At 39.4% G+C, this 19,861-nt stretch overlaps 1 protein-coding gene across 2 annotated transcripts in view; it reads right to left on the reverse strand.

Moving 5' to 3' along the window:
* Positions 1-19,861, reverse strand: part of march1 (membrane-associated ring finger (C3HC4) 1) — a 23,424-nt gene continuing 3,563 nt past the window's right edge. The window contains exons 2-8 of one of the 2 annotated variants that reach the window (XM_038271854.1): positions 12,537-12,587; positions 10,838-10,893; positions 7,413-8,222; positions 6,134-6,314; positions 5,913-6,057; positions 1,665-1,709; positions 1-1,568 (exon numbers count right to left, since the gene is read on the reverse strand). In XM_038271854.1, the coding sequence (XP_038127782.1) occupies positions 1,264-1,568; positions 1,665-1,709; positions 5,913-6,057; positions 6,134-6,314; positions 7,413-8,222; positions 10,838-10,893; positions 12,537-12,587 (1,593 nt within the window). In that variant the 3' untranslated portion in view covers positions 1-1,263. The remainder of the gene's footprint in view (positions 1,569-1,664; positions 1,710-5,912; positions 6,058-6,133; positions 6,315-7,412; positions 8,223-10,837; positions 10,894-12,536; positions 12,588-19,861) is intronic. The other variant, XM_038271855.1, reaches the window with a different exon arrangement.

A 19,861-nucleotide genomic window follows, 5' to 3' on the forward strand; every position in this document is an offset into this window, starting at 1 on the left:
AAAAGACTAAAATCATTGTTTTATTCTTTTTTTTTTTTTTTTATTAGCTCAAATTGAGACTGAATGGAGAGATTATGGTTTCATTTTGGTTGACAGTATCTTTTATTGTTGCCTTGCAGAAAGGTAACCCTCTCCCTAAGGTTTGGGATTAATAAAGTAGAATAGTGTTGTGCATGTAGGCCAAAAAGCTAAATGTTGCTCTCAGCTGATCTTAGCAACTTCCCAGTGGTTTAAAACAAACTCGTCAAAGTCTGTTGGCAGTTCTCCGGCCAACAGACTTTGCCACCTGATCTGCAGCTCGCTGAGGCTCCACTAAATTTACCAAGGACCATTGCTGAGAACTCTGTACGATGTTCAATGCTTTCTATATTGTACCACATCCTCCTCCCTGACCCACCTGCTGTGTTTATTGCTGATCATGATGCTATTTGTTCACCACTGTTTATTAACATCTGAACTTATAGAAATAAAACATATAGATGGCCTCTGTACTAATGATCTTAATTATGTCTGACAGTTGATGTCTAAACAGGATTTTCTACAGAGGTATCAGGTTAAAAGGCTGCCTACCAAACTTTTCTCCATCAGTTTCATTATTGTTGAAGTCCTTGTTTTCCTTTATGATGCAAACTCCCATTAAAATAAAGGAATGTAAAATATTTCAGGGGGTCTGAGTACTTGAGAAACTACACCAGTCTCAGTGTAAATGTGGTGTCCTGAGGTTTCTAAGGGTTTGAAGCCTTAATTTACATCAGAATCTGAATGTTTGATTCATTTAAAGATGTGATGGACTCTTTGTTACATGGTAATAACTATATAGTCTTGTATCAGTGGGAGTTGTGCAAAAAAGATCTTTGAATTTTAACTTGATTTTGAGTTTTATTAGGCTTTCTTGAAGCAAACTGAGACCTTTGATTGAAAGCATCCTGAAGAGTTTTCACTGTCATATCAGTGCAGGTTTACAAAGTGCATACTTTAAAATGGCATCAGCGTACCATTAAATCATGTCCATGCTTTATCTGCTGTCTCCTTTTCATTGCCCCACCTGCTCCTTTCTTCCAATTCTTTAAAGGTTTGTACCGTCTTATGGTGACAGCTGTCCTACTTTGGATCACTGCAGGACAGGGTCGGTAGCATCATCTGCTTCATCTAGAAGAAGCAATCACTGCAGAGGAGAAGAAAGATACACTTCTGCATGAGTCATGATCATGCCATGCTCACGCCTGGCTCCCTCCTGAAGAGGAGCACAGCATGATTCAGCTTTCAGACGGGGTTCTGATCCGGCGCCACAGCAGCCTCCACAGACATGTCAGGGTCTATCTCTGGAGCCGGAGCGGTCTGGGCCTCAATAGCTTCGTGCTTCCCGTTGGCGAGGACGCCGTGCCGGGCCTGAGGGTTATGCAGGTTCTTCTCCGGGCAGTTCTGCACCGTGATGATGCGGTTGAAGGCCTTGAGGCGACGCCACAGCTGCAGGTAGACTTTGCTCTGGATGTACATGAAGATGAGACCGCCTGTGAAGCCGATGGCCACCACGATCAGCTTGGTCCAAAATGGCCACTCCAGCACACCTGTGGACACAGAAAACCACACAGCTGCTGTCAGCTGGGCCGCAGGCTGAGAGCTGGGAGAGGTCATGATGGGGTGGTTTGCTGAGCTGTGCTTACCCTGAGCTGAATAATACTTCAGAAGAGAAACTCTCCGTAACTCGTCTGCAATCAAGATTGGGAGTAATTTCTCTATTTGTCTGAAGCCATTATTTCGAATTGACACTGTGGTTATTTTTCTATGCATCTAAAATATGACGGCACAACACTGAACACAACGAAGCACTAAAGGGGGCTCCTTTTTGTTTTCAAAGTGAAAAACAAAATGAAGTCACTCAAACTACACTTCTGTGGTGTTATTAGAAGAAGATACTATGCTCCAATAATTCAGATCTAAATGAGGATTGAAAGCTTTTCAATGTTTATTGTCTGTTATGTTCCATTAGCACTTTAAACTTGTTTCTTCTTTGACTGGTTTCTGCCTACTTGTGAAACTTTTACAATTTCTAATTTCAGCTTAAGTCAGGAGGGCATTGTCTTCTTTCCAAAAGATTTCAGACTCTTCCAAAGAAAACGGTGTAATTTAATTTAACAATCGCCAGGTGGTGCTGCACCTGATTTCTAGGAAGTACAGTTTTCTCCTGTCCTTGTTTGAAGTTCTATAAATGTTGTACAGTAATCTGTTTAAAGCCTTCTTAGACCAAACCGATCTTTTATTTTAGAACTGGGTGCACTGGTCTGACTTTATAGTGAGTTGTTTTTCTAATCTGCACAATGTCAAATTTACAGTAAACCAAATATTTTAGCAAATGGCACCAAAGGTCCTATAAAGAAACTTGACCGGTCCCTGGCTTGTTAACATCTGGCTAATGATCATTAATCAGTGCAGCTGTTATTTTGAACATATTATTAATCCTTTATAAAATAATCAGTTAAAATAGGTAGGAGGCTTTGCATCATTTGTTGCAGGACCAGCAAGTTCTGCAACTGCTTTTTCCCTGCTGCCACAAGACTGTTGAAACTCTAATCAAGTGTCAAATCAAAACACTGCATCACGCTATAAACATTATAGTTGCACTAAATGGTGAATCTTTAAAATAGAACTCAACTCAGCGTTTCTACAGAATTTTGCACCATTTACTGTATATTTATTTATTTTTGCACTGCTCTGATCCTTCCACATCAATGCCTTGTGCACCAAGTCTCTCCTACACTCTGTTTATTTTTTAATCACTGCTGCACTTTATAAATGGAAATGTTCATTTCAATGCTAAGCTGCTGCTCATTCACTGTCGGAAAGCTGTATGTATCGAAATCTTGTTTTGTATACACTGTGTATACAAAATGACTTTAAGGTTTATCTAAGTCTAAGTATTCTTTACTTGAAGGCCTAAGCCAGGGGTGTCAAACTGGTTCCAGAAAGGGCCGTGTGGCTGCAGGTTTTCTTTCCAAACAAGCAGTAGCACACCAGACTGCAGTCATCTCATTAAGTGAGTCCAATCTGAACATGATGACCTGATGAGATGACTGGAATCTGGTGTGCTATTGCTTGGTTGGATTGAAAACCTGCAGCCACATGGCCCTTTCTGGAACCAGTTTGACACCCCTGGCCTAAGCTGTCGTAAGCTAAGCTACATTTAATGGAATCGGTTTAATGTTTTGGAAAAACTCAGGGACAGCCAAGGCTCAACCCCACCATGAACTACAAAGTCCTGGAAGAACAGCTCAGCTGTCCACAGTGGAGCCAGCATTACATAATAATGAACTTAGAGAACAGATAATTAAGACAATCTAAAGCTTGCTACTTCAAACAAAAACCAAAAGTCTCTTGGTCAGGCCCTGTGATGGACTGGGAACCTGTCCAGAAAGATGAGGCTGTTTTGGCCACAGGGAAATAAGGGATTAATTTTTTATTTTTTTTTATTTTCAGATATTAGAACAATGTGACATCAGCAAAGCATGGTAGTGGCAGCATCCTACTTTAAGACCTTCTCAGTGCCAACAGTAAGCTGGGTGGTACAACATAATAAAAGAGGCCTACCAGCTGTACCAAGAAGAGCAGTCAAAACATTTCAACTAAAAAATTGTTGATGGCAACAAAAACAATGTGAATTAAAAAATATCCTCAAACAATTAAAAGGCTGCTACAGAGTTTCAGTTTTCCGGTCATTACTTTTCTTAAAAGAGGTTTGCAGGTTTAATTGAATTAGTAAGAAAAAAAAAATATCCTTTTCATAAATGAAACAATTCTCCTACAACTTCTCTTTTCATAGACAGGTTTCACTTGATCCATCTGCAGAACATTGAAGCCTGCTGCATGAAAGGTGTCAGCTGGTAGGGACAGTTTGTGGTCATCACATCTAGTTAGTAAATGGGTTAGGAAGCTTTCTGGTGCATATGATCATCTGAATCTTAATTCCTTATACCTTGTACATCTCTTTGTTTTTTTGTTATATATAGCCAAAATGTCAGAAAGGGGGTGTATATAATTTTTTATTGGATACATTAACCTTAAACTTTCATTTGAAATTTCCAAAGTGTTTTTTTTTTTTCCTCTATCTCCATCTGATTTCAGTGTTTGGAAGTAACAGGCTCTGATGTTTTTTATTGTGATTCAAAGGAAAATACTTAATTGTATTTGGAGGATGGATGGATGGATGGATGGATGGATGGATGGATGGATGGATGGATGGATGGATGGATGGATGGATGGATGGATGGATGGATGGATGGAATTTCGTTATTTTTTTAACCCATTAAAGACTTTGCAGACATTTTAGAATAGAAAAAGTTGAAGTCGCTTTGAAACAGTTTTTATATTTATGAAATGCGGAACCAGGGACATTTACACTCAGCTTGATATTGCTTAAGGTGAGTAATTCAGCTAAGAGCAGAGCAAGCTGAGTGCTTTATTACTTGAAAAATGGGTTCAATGACAAAGTTCAGGGTTAGTCTACACTTCTTTGCATTCAAAGAAATATTTCAACCAAATTTTAAGATTTAAGTCATTTTAATGCATTACAAATTACTATTTACTTTTTTTAAAAGATAAATTAACACAAACCTATTAAATAAAACCTCCATGATGCCTATTCATTTGTATAATGAAGCATATTGATTTAAAATACATAGTAATAATTGAATGATATTATTATTATTGTTTTTATTTGAGATGCATAAAGGTAACCCACATTATTAAACAATTCAAACAATAACATTAATGTATTTCAAATAAATAAAAAATATTTTCTTAATTCTAAATACACCAGAAATCCATGTATTTTTTTATACGTAAATAAGCTTTACTAAACATATGAATACTACATAATGTCAAGTTTATTTAAAAGGTTTGTGTTAAAATTATTAAAAAACGAATAGGGATTTAGGAAATAAAATTACATAAATCTGAAAATTTACATTTGATTTAGTGCACTGTTACTGAGGGAGAAACAGTGATGTCCCCAAATAATGATGTAGTGATAGCGAGTTTTCTGTCTTTACTTTAGGGATCATCTTTTTAAGTTTTCTGGAAATGTCATGTTGGACTGAGCTCTGCACATTTAACTGCCTGCTCTATACATTTGTTCCAGGTATAAAAACAACCAGATTTTGTTTTAACAGCAAAATCTGCATTTAAAAATAATCAAAGAGGCATCTAAACCTGTGAAGGTTACAGAATGGCTTCAGGATATGAAAACCAAACTCTTTGCGTATTAAAGAGAAACGATTGGCCTTCGAACTGCTGTCCATATTTTACAGATTAACTTGCACCACCACAGGAGTTTCTCAGTACCAGTAAAAAGCTTGTTTTACTTCAGGGGTCCAGTCATCATCAAATTCCCATCAAAGTCATTAGAAAGGGTTCAAACATTTTACTGGTATTGTACACTGAACGGCACAATCACAGTTTAACATATTAAACACATCTAGAAGAACAAATAATGATGACAACCATATTTAAGCTCATATATTCAGAGTCATTCAGGTGAAAAAGTTACCTTATCCTGTTTTTAAGGGCTATAAATACTCCACAAAAAATTATTCTTATTCTCAAGGCTTTAAAAACATAATAATTTTATTCAGTTCATCCAGTTTGTTTCAAACTTTTGGGTAGAGCTGAGAATAGGTTAAAACTGAGGTCTAAAAAAAATCCTCAAGGACCTTAAGAAAAGCAAAATAAAATACTTGAAAATAAGTAAAGGGGATGTTTCAGCCAAGTAATGATGAAACATTCTGCAATTCATTATTTTAACTATTCTCTGCTTTAAATAGAAAACAGGAAAGCAGCACAGGGTACCAACGAGGTTATGCAATATTTCACCCTGCATGGCTCTGATGTGTGAGGATGGAGGATAGAAATGCACTCACCGTTCTTCCCAAGCCGGATCTCATCAGTGGTTCTCCTGACCAGAATGTAGACAGACCACAACATACAAACTATTGCTATCAGGTGAAACAAAACCGAACAGAAGATCTTTCTCTTCTCACTCTTCGACATGTGCAGCTTCTCCCACTGAAAGAGACAGATAAAAGGTAGATTAAAAAAGATGTTTATGGTTAAACTGAGTCCTCATGAGGGTCCAATGTACCTTGCTTAGAGGTTTCAGTTTGGTTTCCATAATGAAGTCGAATTTACAGAGTTCACAGCAGCGTGTATCAGAGGATTTAATCCACTGGTTGAGACAGGCCTGGTGGACAAAGCTCAGGCTTCCTGTGCAGCGACACGGCGTAATCAGCGGGCAGTCGTCGTCCCCCTCACAGTGACAGATCCTACACACAATGGACATGTGCTATAATACCTTTTAAAAGTGTTTCACACGCTGAATGTTTTGGCATGTTGTCTAGTTACAGTCGATTTGATAATTTTATTTTGTAAAAGACACAAATAAAAAGCAATGCAAACTTCTGAAATGGATGAAAATATTAGATGGTTTTTAACATTTCCAACAAAGAATAAGAAAAGTGACAGATGTGTTTGTATTCCCTCCCCCTGAGTTAAACACTTGGTGGAAACATCTTCCAGAGCACTTATAGTTACAAGTCCTTTGAGGTGTGTCTGACAGATTTGTCCACATAGATAAATAATCTCAAAGTCCAGTCCTGGAGGTCTGATTTCCACTAATCTTTAGATGTGACTACCTCAATGCTTGACTACATGAAAAGCAGGGAGTTTAGCCATTTGATCCAGGTATGCAGGGCCAGAGAAGAAGCTAAGAGTTTCAGAGACCACTTGGTTAGAGAATAGCATTTTTGCTCCAACTCAGTCATTACATAAAAAAAAAACATAACTTTTTTTTTTTTACAAACTTTTAACTCTGGTTACAGACTCCTCCAGCTATGGCTTTTATTTGGCGCTGGGGTGTCAAACTCATTTTATATCGGGCCACTTGATTATTTTTTTATGGGAGCTGGTTGCATAAATAAAAACTTTTGATTTAATAATTTCATTTACAAAGAGTGCACTGCTCTGCTATAGTCTAAATATACTAACTTACTGAACTGTTCTTGCCACCTTTTCCCTTTAAAATAAATATTATGACATTATATGATATGCCTTATTTGCCCTTGATTTGCTTGGATTTGGCCCACAGGTCTGAAGTTTGACACATGATTTTGGGTCATATTCCTTTTGAACCTGGTCAAAAATCTTTTGAAGGTTTTTATCCAGAACTGCACTGCATTTAGCTCCCCCTCCTCTAACCACAGTGAAACATGGCGGAGGTAGCATCATTCTGTGGGAGTGCTTTTTTTCAGCATAAACAGAAAATCTGTTGATTGTGTTAAAGTGATATGCAGCCTTCTTTTTCAGATGTAGTTTTTTTGCCTCCTGTTTAGGCTGCATGTCTCTTCATACGTTCACACACTAACCTGCAGACCTCCAACTCAGAGTCATCTGAACAAGGTCCCGCTGTGCCCCCGTTAACCCCGCAGTGGTTCTGTGGGATGGGCACTGACATGTCCCCATCTCCTGCCCCTCTCTCCTGGTATCTCTTGGTGATGAGCTCCTCACCGTCCTCTGCCAGCGAGGAACTCCCCCTTGAGGTTCGAGACTTAGAGCTCTTCTTCTCCTTCTCTCTGCTTCTGGACCTCTCACTGTGTGAAATTTGGCTCTTTATTGAGCCCCTGATGTTGTGTCGCTTCTTGAGACCACCACTGTCCTCCACCAGAGGCTGGTTCTCCTTCCCTTCATCGGAATCCACTGACTGCAGCTCCATTATCTCCACTTTGTCTTCCTCTGGTTTGTGCCCATCTGCATCTCTCTCCCGGCTGCTCATGCTGCGGCGGCGAGCCCGTCGAGCTTTCTCTTTGCTCCAGCTGCGGGTTTCACGCCAAGCTTCATCTTCAGAGGAGGAGTCTGACTCAGGAGCACCTGAGCACCGAAGACTAGGAGGAACCTGTTTGCGGGTCCTGAAGGAGTGCTCCCTCTTCTCACACAGCTCAGTTTGGTCAGAGCTGAGGCTGCGGTCACTTTGCTCCTGTTTGGCGTTACGATCTACGTAGTCTAAAGTGGAGCAGCTGCTCCTCTTGCGCCGGTGGCGTCTCTTCACATGTTTTTTCTGGACTTGGGCAGATGAGCTCAGGGCTGTGCTGGTGACTGTCATGGCAGAGGGATTTTGTTTGTGCTTGTTGGGCTTGTGTGATTCAGAAATATCATCTAAGCGGGTCAGCTGGCCAGAACTATGCACAGAAACACACAGACACAGATGCAAATGGATATGAACATTAAATGAAACAGAATGGGGAAAGACTGAATGGTATTGAACACATGCAAAAACAGAATGGACTGCACTGGAGTGAACATGAACTGAAGAAAAAAATATTCTGTAGATTTGTGTTTCTTGGCTTTTGAGATATTTGATTTCATGCATCTACACCAACTATTCTTGGGAACTATAGCGGAAACTTATTACTGAAACTGCAGAATTTACTCCATGATGGCATGTTTTAGGGTCCCATTTCACAGGTTTTAGAGTCCCACTTTAGTTTTAAGTGAAAAAAAAAAAAAGAAGTCTGTCTTCTTTTCTTGACTAGACCACAGCGGGGCTGCATGCAGTCCAGTCCTGCAGATCCACTGTCCTACATACATTCCTGCACCAACTCACTATTAGCTGTAATTCAGCTCTGCTGAGGACTTGCAACGAGCCACTTATTTGATTCAGGAGGCCAAATGCATCCAAAGGTGGCCAAAAAATACCTCTTGAGGACCAAACCTTGGCATTCCTGTTCTAAACCGAGCACTTAAAATAGTGTTTCTCCTTAAATTTTCCAATTACAGGTACAAACGTTAAAAGATTTTATTGGGATTTTATGTGAAAAACAAAAATCACATAATTATCAACTGGGTAATTCTTTATATTTGCAAATAAATATCTGGAAACTGAAGTGTGCATAGAGTCCCCCGCCCCCGCTCTGAGGTCAACTCCGCCAAAGACTGAATGTGTTTACTTACTTTGGTGATGTCCTGTTTTGCCTTATGCTCTACCCGCCCACCCTGCCAGTTTACAGTAACACTTAGGTTCAACGCTTGGTATATCATATCATAAGTTATAACCTAACTTTGTTTAAAACAGTTTCTCAACTTTCTCTGCTCTGATAACCTTTGAGGCCTCATCCACTGAAGGTAGCTGTTTGCAGTTAATTATATTTAGAGTTGTCAGAGTTGGGAGGTCAGAACACAAATGTAAGCAGCACTTTTCAGCTTTCAGTTTTTTGTTGACTTTTTTATAGATTATATTTTTCCTTCCATTGTACAACTCTACACTACTCTGTGTTCATCTATTGCATAAAATCCGAATAAAAAACTCTAATATAATGAAAAAGTTACATTCATAAACAACAACTTCATAATTTAGCTTCATCTAATACTGGGTTAGCAATCCACACAGGGGTGGGAATCATGCATGTTACAGGTTGCTGTAACCACACTTTTAAATATGCAATGAGTAGAGATAAAACAAATGAAAACATCATTGGGTTAGATTATCTGATTGTAACACCAAATAAATAATTTGTTCATTTATTTCTGGTTCATAATTTGAAAGAAGGGGAAATAAGTATCCAATGAGGTGTGGCACAAATCCCAAAGCTATTCACACCACCGAATCATTGAATCAGAACAATCTGGAAAATTAATATTGATTCTTTTTTAAGTTATTTTTAAAAGTCAGTCACCATTACTATTCAAAGATAGAGTAGAACTGTTTTTCTCTACTGAGGGGATTCTGTTTTCTTCTGTGAAATAAGCAAAAGCCTGAAGTATTCCTGATGCCTACTTTAAGGGAAGCATAGGTGAGATATAAATTACCATTTTACTGCATGTAAGAAAACAATAGAAAGCACATGCTAAAAAAATAGAAACTGAGTCTCTGTTATGGGTAATGAATCATCATGAAGGGAAGAGAGGATGGTAGATGACAGTGAAGCTTCAGACATTCACACAACACACATGGTTCACTGTTTTCAGTTTTACATTGTTCCTTTATGCTCCAAGGAGGCGTTCCTTGGACTCAAACAACACGTGCTATTACTTTAACAAGCTGTTATTATCACAGATGGGAAGTAACGAAGTACAAATACTTCGTTACTGTACTCAAGTAGATTTTTCTGATATTTTTACTTTACTTTACTACTTATTTTTATGGCGACTTTTTACTTCTACTCCTTACATTTTTACACAAATATCACAAATATCTGTACTTTCTACTCCTTACATTTTAAAAAATTGGCTCGTTACTTTAGTTTTGAATCATTTCAATGGAGTTACCGTTATTATTATTATATACCAAATTCAATCTAATTGGATGGGAATCTACGTTGCATTTGACGCACCGCTACAAGATGAATCGACAGATTCGGCGGTATTCATTGGCGGCAAATCATTGCAGCTTGGTGGTGGTGGCCTTAGCATAGTAGTATGGACGACGAGATGATTGAAAATGAACACAACGGAGATCTAGTCCTATTGGCAGACATCCATTTAAAATGTAGGCAACGGCATGAAAAAAGTGGTTTCTACTTTTACTTTTATACTTTAAGTAAATTTACAAGCCTGTACTTTGTTACTTTTACTTGAGTAAAGAAGTTTAATCAGTACTTCCACTTTTAACAGAGTATTTTTTAACACAAGTATCTGTACTTTTACTCAAATACGGAAAGTGAGTACTTTTGCCATCTCTGGTTATTATCCTCTAGACTGTTCCTGACTTTTTGTTTTTTAACATACCACTGCCATTTAGCTGCAAAAAGCTGATTTTATTTGAAGAAACAGTTAATCAGAGAGCTGTCTGTCTTACCTGCATATGTCCTGAGCAGACGGTGTTATCGATGCCCTTGAAACTGCATTGCTTGCCTGAAAAACAAAGAATAAAACAAACTGTCTTTTTAAAGAGGCTTTTTCCCTTCAAACATACAGTAACAGTCTGTCAGGTTAATTGCTTCATGAGTGTATTATATGTTGTGGGATGATTATATTTGTTTGCAATTCCTGGAGCAGAGAGAGCAGTTGAGAAGTGGATACATAAGAAATCTATTAGAAACATAATCAGGAAATTTATGAACTGGCATTGAAAGCACACGTTTTTAATTCATGGATTTTCATAAAATCCACAGTATCATAAAACTCCACCAATCCTGGGATAATTTTTTTCATCATGTTCCAGGGAAAACACACACTTTTCATGTTCATCTATCAGGTGCTGGCAGGATTCTAGCACTTTGCTAGAATCCTGCTTTTTGTTTTCCAATGTAAGCATTTCATTTGATTGAAACCACTTAGCTTGACCCAGCACACACAAGAATAGCATAGTTCATCATTTATGATTTAACACTGTCACTGCAGGCATGGTAGAAATAGCATCATGCTGAAGCTCTGATGCACTTAAGGAAGTTAAAAGAGTAATGTAAAATAAGATCACCTTTCAATTGTCACATTTAAATTGGAAACATCAAACCAGTTGATTGGGAGGTTGGCACAGATCGATTTTTTAGCTGCATAATGATCCGTAAACACACATCACAGCCTGATCCAAATGGAAACATTAAAATTTGTTTTACATGTTTGACATTTTCTAAAAAGTCCGGCCTGTGGCCAGGATGCAACCAGTTTAAATAACATATTTTGATTAGTTCTTATACAGTCTGAATAATGCCAGGATGTTACTGGCTACAAAAAAGTGTGCTAGAGGTGAAAATCCCTACATGAAAAATACCCCAAAAATCAGTAGGGAAGCATTCATATATGTTAGCCTGCATGCAAAAGTTGTGGGAATGAATGATGACTGGTGGCAAATTAAAACCTGCAACCTTTATGTGCTTTAATAATTAAAATAAAAAATTAAGTTTAAGCTGTTGCATTTTATTTACGGCCTGAAAGAAGAAAAAGATTGAAATGCGTTTTTAAAACAGCTACAAGCACATCAGAGTCGTTTTAAACCACCCTAGATATCTGAAGGTTTCCACCAAAGAGTCAGACTATCTAGTGATCTCTTTTAAAGCTCATGATAAATAGTTTTTAAAGCCTTTTAAGCTTTTTTTTTTTACTGGATGCTTTTTACTCCTTTCAAAACAAGTGGGCATGAGAAAAGGAAGGGGTTTAAGACCTAAAAACCTTTTTTTGTAGCATATGTTTTTTAGAAAAGAAAGAAAAAAACTCAAAGAACCCTGAAATACTGATAATTGTGATTTTTAAGAGGTTGAAAGAGCATCTGACTCACTGAAGGAAAAACACAAAGACATGTGGATGATTCAGTAGTGCAGTAATACATGTGATGTTATGTAAAATCTTTAAATATGTGACCTTGTATGTGCTGATTCTACAGAGATATGTTGTGTAACATATTTTTCTTTGATTTGATGTAAAATATCTGAAAATAAAGAAAACATGACTAATTATACAACAGTGTGTCCTTAGAGAATCCATCTGCACATCAATGCTAAAATAATCTGTTAGATCAGATGAGCATGGAAACAGAAATGTTAATATTTGCAGCTTACCTTGGAGATGTTGCTGGATCGGCTGCCTGAGCGCCCAGGAGCTTTCTTTCCCTGCCATTAGAACAAAACACAGAAAACCATTGGATCCTAGAATAATGTAAGGACAAATAAAGGTGATGTCGGGGTTTTAAGTGGTGTCGGATGCAAATCCGATTCTGCCTTTTAGAGTTGTGTCCTTGGCCCGAGACACATCATGCTAACTGCCAACTGATGGTGGTCAGAGGGCCTGGAGGAGCCTACTGCTCACTCCTCTCAGTGAGCCTTCAGCTGCTGCTAGAATATAGCTTGCCACCATCATTGTGTGTGTGAATAGGTGAATGCTTTAGATAAGTCTCCTGACTTGTGATAGAGCTATATAACCACAGGCCATTCAACCACAATTTAGCCGTAACTCAGATTCACAATAAGATTAAACGTTTTACATGGATGGAGCTAAACTCAGGACATTGTCTGTGTGATCATTGACATAAATACTAAAATATCAAGAGTCAGTAGTAATGCTTAATACGAGTATTAAAATAATCTTACTGTGTTACAAACCAGAAGACTAAATTTGTTGCTTTAACTACACCCAATGTCTTAACTTTCTTAAAAAAAAAAAAAGGTTTATGTTTAAAAATGAAATCAGAATCCATAAGCTATTCAATAAACTTGGATAAGTAAATTTGTTAAAAAACATAAGACAACAGTGTTTAATCCAGCTGCTTATTAGCACCTCATGTTTCTGCAGTATTGTGTGCTGCCTGATCCTGCTGTATTTACTGTTTTAAAATTCAACGCCGGAGGTCACATGTCCTCACAATTTCACTGTGATCCTGGCTAAGGCCAGCAATCCTATTAGCTGTTTGTCCCATTCCAGGGGCACCACGTTGCTCATCAGTGTGTGGCTATTTAAAGGCAACTTACGAAACTTTATCTAGAACAGTGATCGCTCAAACTTGACGCTTACACCTTCAGCCCAACAATCGCCTGATCAACTGTGGCCTCAGCTTCTCGCTGCATTGGTTTAGGTTTCAGGACTTAGATTATTACTTCAACATACTTTTACTTCACTCTGGATCATTACAAAGAATTTACAGTATACAGCGATGGTAAAATAGATCAACTCTCTGGTTGGTTTTAACATACATTTCACTCTTTATAACAGGTTCAAAATATAACTTCAAATCTAACCTCAAGATTCCAAACCCACACCACAGATTCCCCTTAATAACTGTCATTTATCAAACAAACATAAAGCCAGATGGGGAAAAAACTAACACTGTAGAGACAAATTGTTCAGGAGCAATTTAGAAGCAGCCCTTTCACGGATCTATATTTCCCACACTGATTTTAATAACTTGCTACGAAGATCCTACCTCCTAATTTTTTAAAAAAATCTTCCAGGAAATGTTGCTTCTAAACTTCCCTCTCTTCACTCATAATAAACCGAACTATTTAATCTTGCTTCAGAACCAAAGCAGTTTCAATATATACCACAAATAACCTCTTGCTAGCAGCTGAAAATTGAACATTTCCTAATCATACTCATCCTACTGAAGTTAAGTGACGCTTTTGACATGATTTCTTACACTGCCATCATTGACAGACATATCTAAGTTGGTATATTCCAAACTGCCCTTCACTAGGTCACCTCCTATCTTTTCCACCACTCGCATTTCCCCCAACTTGATCCATTCCTTCCCTAAATTCCTCTGTCTCCTCAGGTGTACCCCAAGACTCAGTACTAGGGTCCCCCTTATTTAAATCACAGTCCTTTGGTTACACTTGAGAAAACCTAACATGCACTTCTACTACTACACCGCTGACTTCCAAGTTATACACTCATCAAAACTATAAAATATCCTACCAACTCCAACATCTCAAAACTTAACAGCAATACAGTTAAAGTCCTCTTAATTGGCAATAAATCTTCACCAAACTAAATTAAAGTTTTTTCATCAACATTTATAACTTTTCTATCTCCTCGTCCTCTCAGGAAAAGAACATCAATAACATCATTATTTTAACTACCAACGTGCTGAACCTTTATAATCATTTTAAATAGCACACAACTCAAATGCATTTTGCACCACATTTACAGTGTTTTTGCAATGCGCTGAACTTTTTCATATAAATGCCCTTTTGCCCCATTATTTGAACTGTTTCTTTTTTCTCCTACAATGTTCACATTCTAATGAATGCTGGACTTTATATTGGTAATGTTTATCTCCAACTGCAATCTCATTACACTGTTGTAAGCTGCAACTAAATTTAGACAAACTTCATTGTCATTTTGTATGCACAGTATATACAAAATGACAATAAAGTTTCTCTATGTCTAAGTCTATCAAAAGAAAAAAAAAACATCCACAAGCTACAGCTCCTTAAAAACATTGCAGCAAGGATCATTCCGAAGCTGCACTCTTCATTCAACACATCACCTCGGTCCAACAGTGACTCCACTGGATCCTCACTTAGTGGTGTATTCAGTTCAAATGATGCGTCTATCACGTCACCACACCATCTGTCAGGTCCTCCTCAGGTCCTCCTCAATCCATCTCATAGTGATATGGAATCACTTCCAACCCTTAAATCCAGACACATCTCCTCAGCACTGCTTACTCCACTTCACATCTATACGTTTTAATCTTATTCTTAATGCATTGTCCAGGTAACTTTTTTAAATGATTGTCTATGCCCAGTTTCCTTGAGTATCTAGAAAGCTGGAAATTTTTTTGGAAATTCATTTTGATTTTTTCAGTAGGTGAGCATCTAATTACATCTGGTTTTAAATCTTTCAGAAAATTATGTTGGTCTGGGGCAGCTTCAGGACATATAATAATTTAACTCTATTGATCTCACAATGGAGAAATTTACCTCTGCCTTTAACCCATTCCCTTGGGGAGCAGTGGGCTGCCATTGTGTGGCACCCAGGGAGCAGTGTGGGGTTCAGGGTTTTGCTCAGGAACCCAGAGTGCAGGCTGTGAGGATCGAACTGGGTACCTCCAACCTTCTCAGAGCACAGGTGCACTGCTCTAACCACTAGGCCAACACTTCCTGACTTGGATGACAAGCTGTTATTGATAGAACCACAGTTTCTGCTCTCTACTAAAACATCCTAAGGATGTCACAAATTCTGTTTTCAAACCTTAAGCTCAAACACACTGTAGGAAGACAGAAAAGAAAAGGCTCAGTACTCAAGTTGAGGGGGGATGAGGGGGGATGGCATGGCCCTTCTTAAAAAAAATTCTTAACCCCCCCCTTTGAGAATTTATTACTATTAATGTGTAAAATTTCCACTATATATAGCCCTTTCAACATTTGGTGGGATGTGGGCTTATAAGTAAAATAAATAAAATCAAGAAGTGGCCTACCATGACTATGAAGCTGATTATAGTGGGAAATGTGTCCTCTGCATTAGTCCCTAACTGTGTAGGGGCAGTGATAGCCATGCCGGTCCAAGGACCGACTGAAGTTCTACTGTAAGGTGTCTTGGTCAAGGTCAGTGATCAGCATACCTGACATGTAACAACATACCATGCATATTGCTTTAGATTAATAGACTACATTAATTAGGCTATGTGTGCTACAAAAAAAAAGAAAATTACACCATTGGTCTTCTTTCTTTTTTTTTACAACTAGACTACTGTTTTGAAAAGCTCATTATCAAATTCAGGGAAGAAAAAAAAAAAAACATGCGTTGGAGTGAGCAGTTAAATGTCTGGAGATAAATCCTACGGAAATGTTAAGGTATGACCTTGAACAAGCTTTTACTTCAGAAAGAATTTATATATATATATATTTTTTTTTTAGCAAAGAGGAGGGGGGGTAGAGCAGGGGCGGAGCTAGATGGGGGCCATGGCCACCCTTAGCCAATCATTGGCTACCCCTGTGGCCACTTCTACCATTTGTCCCTCTAATACAAATTGAAAACATTTTAATTTTTATTTATTAACAAGTACTCGTACTCGTTGTCTCCCGCTTTATCCGGAACCGGGTCACGGGGGCAGCAGACTAAGCAGAGACTCCCAGACTTCCCTCTCCGCTGACACCTCCTCCAGCTCTGTTGGGGGAAGCCCTAAGTGCTCCCAGGCCAGTCGAGAGACATAGTCTCTCCAGCGTGTCCTGGGCCGTCCCCTGGGCCTCCTCCCGGTGGGACGTGCATCCGGGCATCCGAAGAAGATGTCCGAGCCACCTCAACTGACTCCTCTTGATGTGGAGGAGAACCGGCTCTACACTGAGCCTCTCCCGAATGACCGAGCTCCTCACCCTATCTCTAAGGGAGAGCCCAGCATCCCTGCGGAGGAAGCTCATTTCAGCCGCTTGTATCCGGGATCTCGGTCTTTCGGTCATGATCCAGATTTCATGACCATAGGTGAGGGTAGGAACGTAGACCGAACGGTAAATTGAGAGCTTTGCCTTTTCGCTCAGCTCTCTCTTCACCACGACAGACCAGTGCAGCAGCCGCACCGATCCGTCTATCGATCTCCCGCTCCATTCTTCCCTCACTCGGGAACAGGACCCCAAGATACTTGAACTCCTCCACTTGAGGCAGGGACTCTCCTCCAACCTGAAGGGGACAAGCCACCTTTTTCTGGTCGAGAACCATGGCCTCGGATTTGGAGGAGCTGATTCTCATCCCGGCTGCTTCACACTCGGCTGCGAACCGCCCCAGCGAGCGCTGTAGGTCTTGGCAGGAGGGAGCCAGCAGAACTACGTCATCCGCAAAAAGCGGGGACGAGATCCGCTGTTCCCCAAACCAGACCCCCTCCGGTCCTTGGCTGCGCCTAGAAATTTTGTCGATAAAAGTTATGAACAGGACCGGTGACAGAGGGCAGCCCTGTCCGAGTCCAACATGCACTGGGAACAGGTCCGACTTAATGTCTGCAATGCGAACCAGACTCCTGCTCCGCTTGTACAGAGAACGGATGGCCCCTAATAAAGGGCCCCCGACTCCATACTCCTGGAGCACCCACCACAGGGCAGCATGAGGGACACGGTTGAATGCCTTCTCTAAGTCCACAAAACACATGTGGACTGGTTGGGCAAACTCCCATGAACCCTCAAGCACCCTGCAGAGGGTGTAGAGCTGGTCCACTGTTCCACGGCCAGGACGAAAACCACACTGCTCCTCCTGCAGCCGAGGTTCGACAATAAGCCGGACTCTCCTCTCCAGCACCCTGGCATAGGCCTTTCCGGGGAGGCTGAGAAGTGTGATCCCCGATAGTTGGATCACACCCTCCGGTCCCCTTATTAACAAGTACTTAACGACAAAAACACTGTGATTAACAATGCACACCAATATACTAACCTTAAAGATGATAAGTACACAATTCATGCTCTTTTCAGAACTAGATTTTGCGTATATGTGGTAAAGAGAAAATAAATGTGTCTCTGCATGTCATCTAGTCTTTGGTGAAATCATAAATAAAATAAAAAACTATTTTGATAACAACATATTAAATAATCAATTATGTAGATATTAGTACTGGTAAATATCCATTTTATGCAAAATTATTATTGACAGAAGTAGGTAAGTAATGACTATGAAAAAGATGTTCTCCCCAAAACTTAAGCCTAAAAGAATTTTATCCATTTCACCTTTCATCTAGAAAGCACAGATGTTTAAATATATGCATCTATTTGTTAGCAAATGTTGTTGGAAAGTATAGTTTGCCTTTATTTAGAAATATGGATGTTTTGCTTGGTCATTTTTCTGTTGAAACAGTGTAGATTGACCCTGAGGTTCTGGTGCCTATTTGCCTTTGGCCACCCCTTAGTGTACATTGGTTATTACCTGGTCACCCTTACAAACATTTTCTGGCTGCGCCTCTGGAGTACAGTGATGTAGAAGACTTATCAAGAGTTGGCCAACAAACTGTTAGATCTAGAGGAAAACCTTTTTATATTGGACCAGGTTGGTTTACATCTATTGGGGGTGTAATGATTCTGAAACTAATGTTGTTTTCCTCTACACTTTGTTCATCAAAACCTACAGTTCAGCTGCAAGTCAGAAAACTAGTGAGGTTTTGCCAACTGTGGTTTTCAGTAAACAGCCTGACTATTACTACAGAAAGCCAACAACATTGCATATTGTATCAATTTATATATTTCAACGCCAAATGCTGTATGTCACAGATTTATAACAATCAATCCAAAAGAAAGGAAATAAACAGTTCATTATCCTGTATTTCTTACGGTTCTTCCCATTTGTTCTGACTCTGAGTTTTCAGTTTTCTGTTATCAGTTGTTTTGTTTTTATTTTCCATGATATTCAAGCATTCTTTAGTTACTCTCTGTTGCCCCCTTGTGCTTGTTTTCTTTCCCCCTTGGATTCCATCTCGCCAGTTCCACCCACACCTGCTCCTTATTCAGCTCATTAGTCCATCCTTTGTTCTGTTCTCCTTAAATACTCCACCTCTGCAGTCACTCAGTGCTGGTTCCTTCTCAATGCTGTACTCGTCTACTCAGCTCATGTCCCCGTGGCTCCTCAGGCTCGTTTTTCCCCTGATGTCTCCATGGTTTTTGGTTTGTTAAACATTTTAGTTAGATTTCTGGATTCCTGCTCTTTCTTTAACTTCAGTCAACTGAAAGCCATGATATGGTTAAAGCACAGAGCTTTGAAGTTATAAAATAGACGTGCTTTTTTGTTTCATCCTCAAGTAAATCCAGCAGTTGTCACGTTGTGAAGATAAGATAATTATTTAATTTCCAAATTTGCTCTAGTCAGAGAAATTCAGGAGAAATCCAAAATGACTCCAGGGAAATGAAGCTTAATTGTAAATTCTATCTGGAAGACTCTTATCAGCTTCACCTGAACCACCTGGGATGTCTCCAGCCAATCAGCTCGGGGGCCACACCTTCTCCAAAGCCAATCATCATACAACATCTCCCTCATTAGCCATTTGCCAAGCTTCTCTCTCCAGTATAAAAGCAAACTTTCACCCACCTCCTCCCAATCTCCTCCTTCATTCTCAGTCTCACTCACCCTCTGGCTTATTCCACCACCAGTGTCCGGGCCCCAAGGGAAAACTACTCTAATCCCTTTCTAGGTTACTCCTCCAAGCTTACGTTGATTCACCTCATCAAAGTCTTCTGCCAGGGCCCATGCGCGCCAAAGAACTTATTTTGTTATGTCTTTATCTGCTTCTGTCTCCTTGAACCTCAGTCGGCCTCGGTAGCTGGCAGCTCCCACTGAGCTTGGTTTTGGTTTTCCTCTCCACTATCACTAAATGCATGCTTGGTGTGAGGGATTGCAGAGAGTCAGTGAGTCCTTGCAATCAGCTGGTTTTCCTTAGATGAAGAAGATGATTGCGTTACCTGTATAGATAAATTAGAAATTT

This window comes from Cyprinodon tularosa, unplaced genomic scaffold, assembly GCF_016077235.1.
Source record: "Cyprinodon tularosa strain WSP-4 unplaced genomic scaffold, ASM1607723v1 ctg81, whole genome shotgun sequence".
NCBI classification, from domain to species: domain Eukaryota; kingdom Metazoa; phylum Chordata; class Actinopteri; order Cyprinodontiformes; family Cyprinodontidae; genus Cyprinodon; species Cyprinodon tularosa.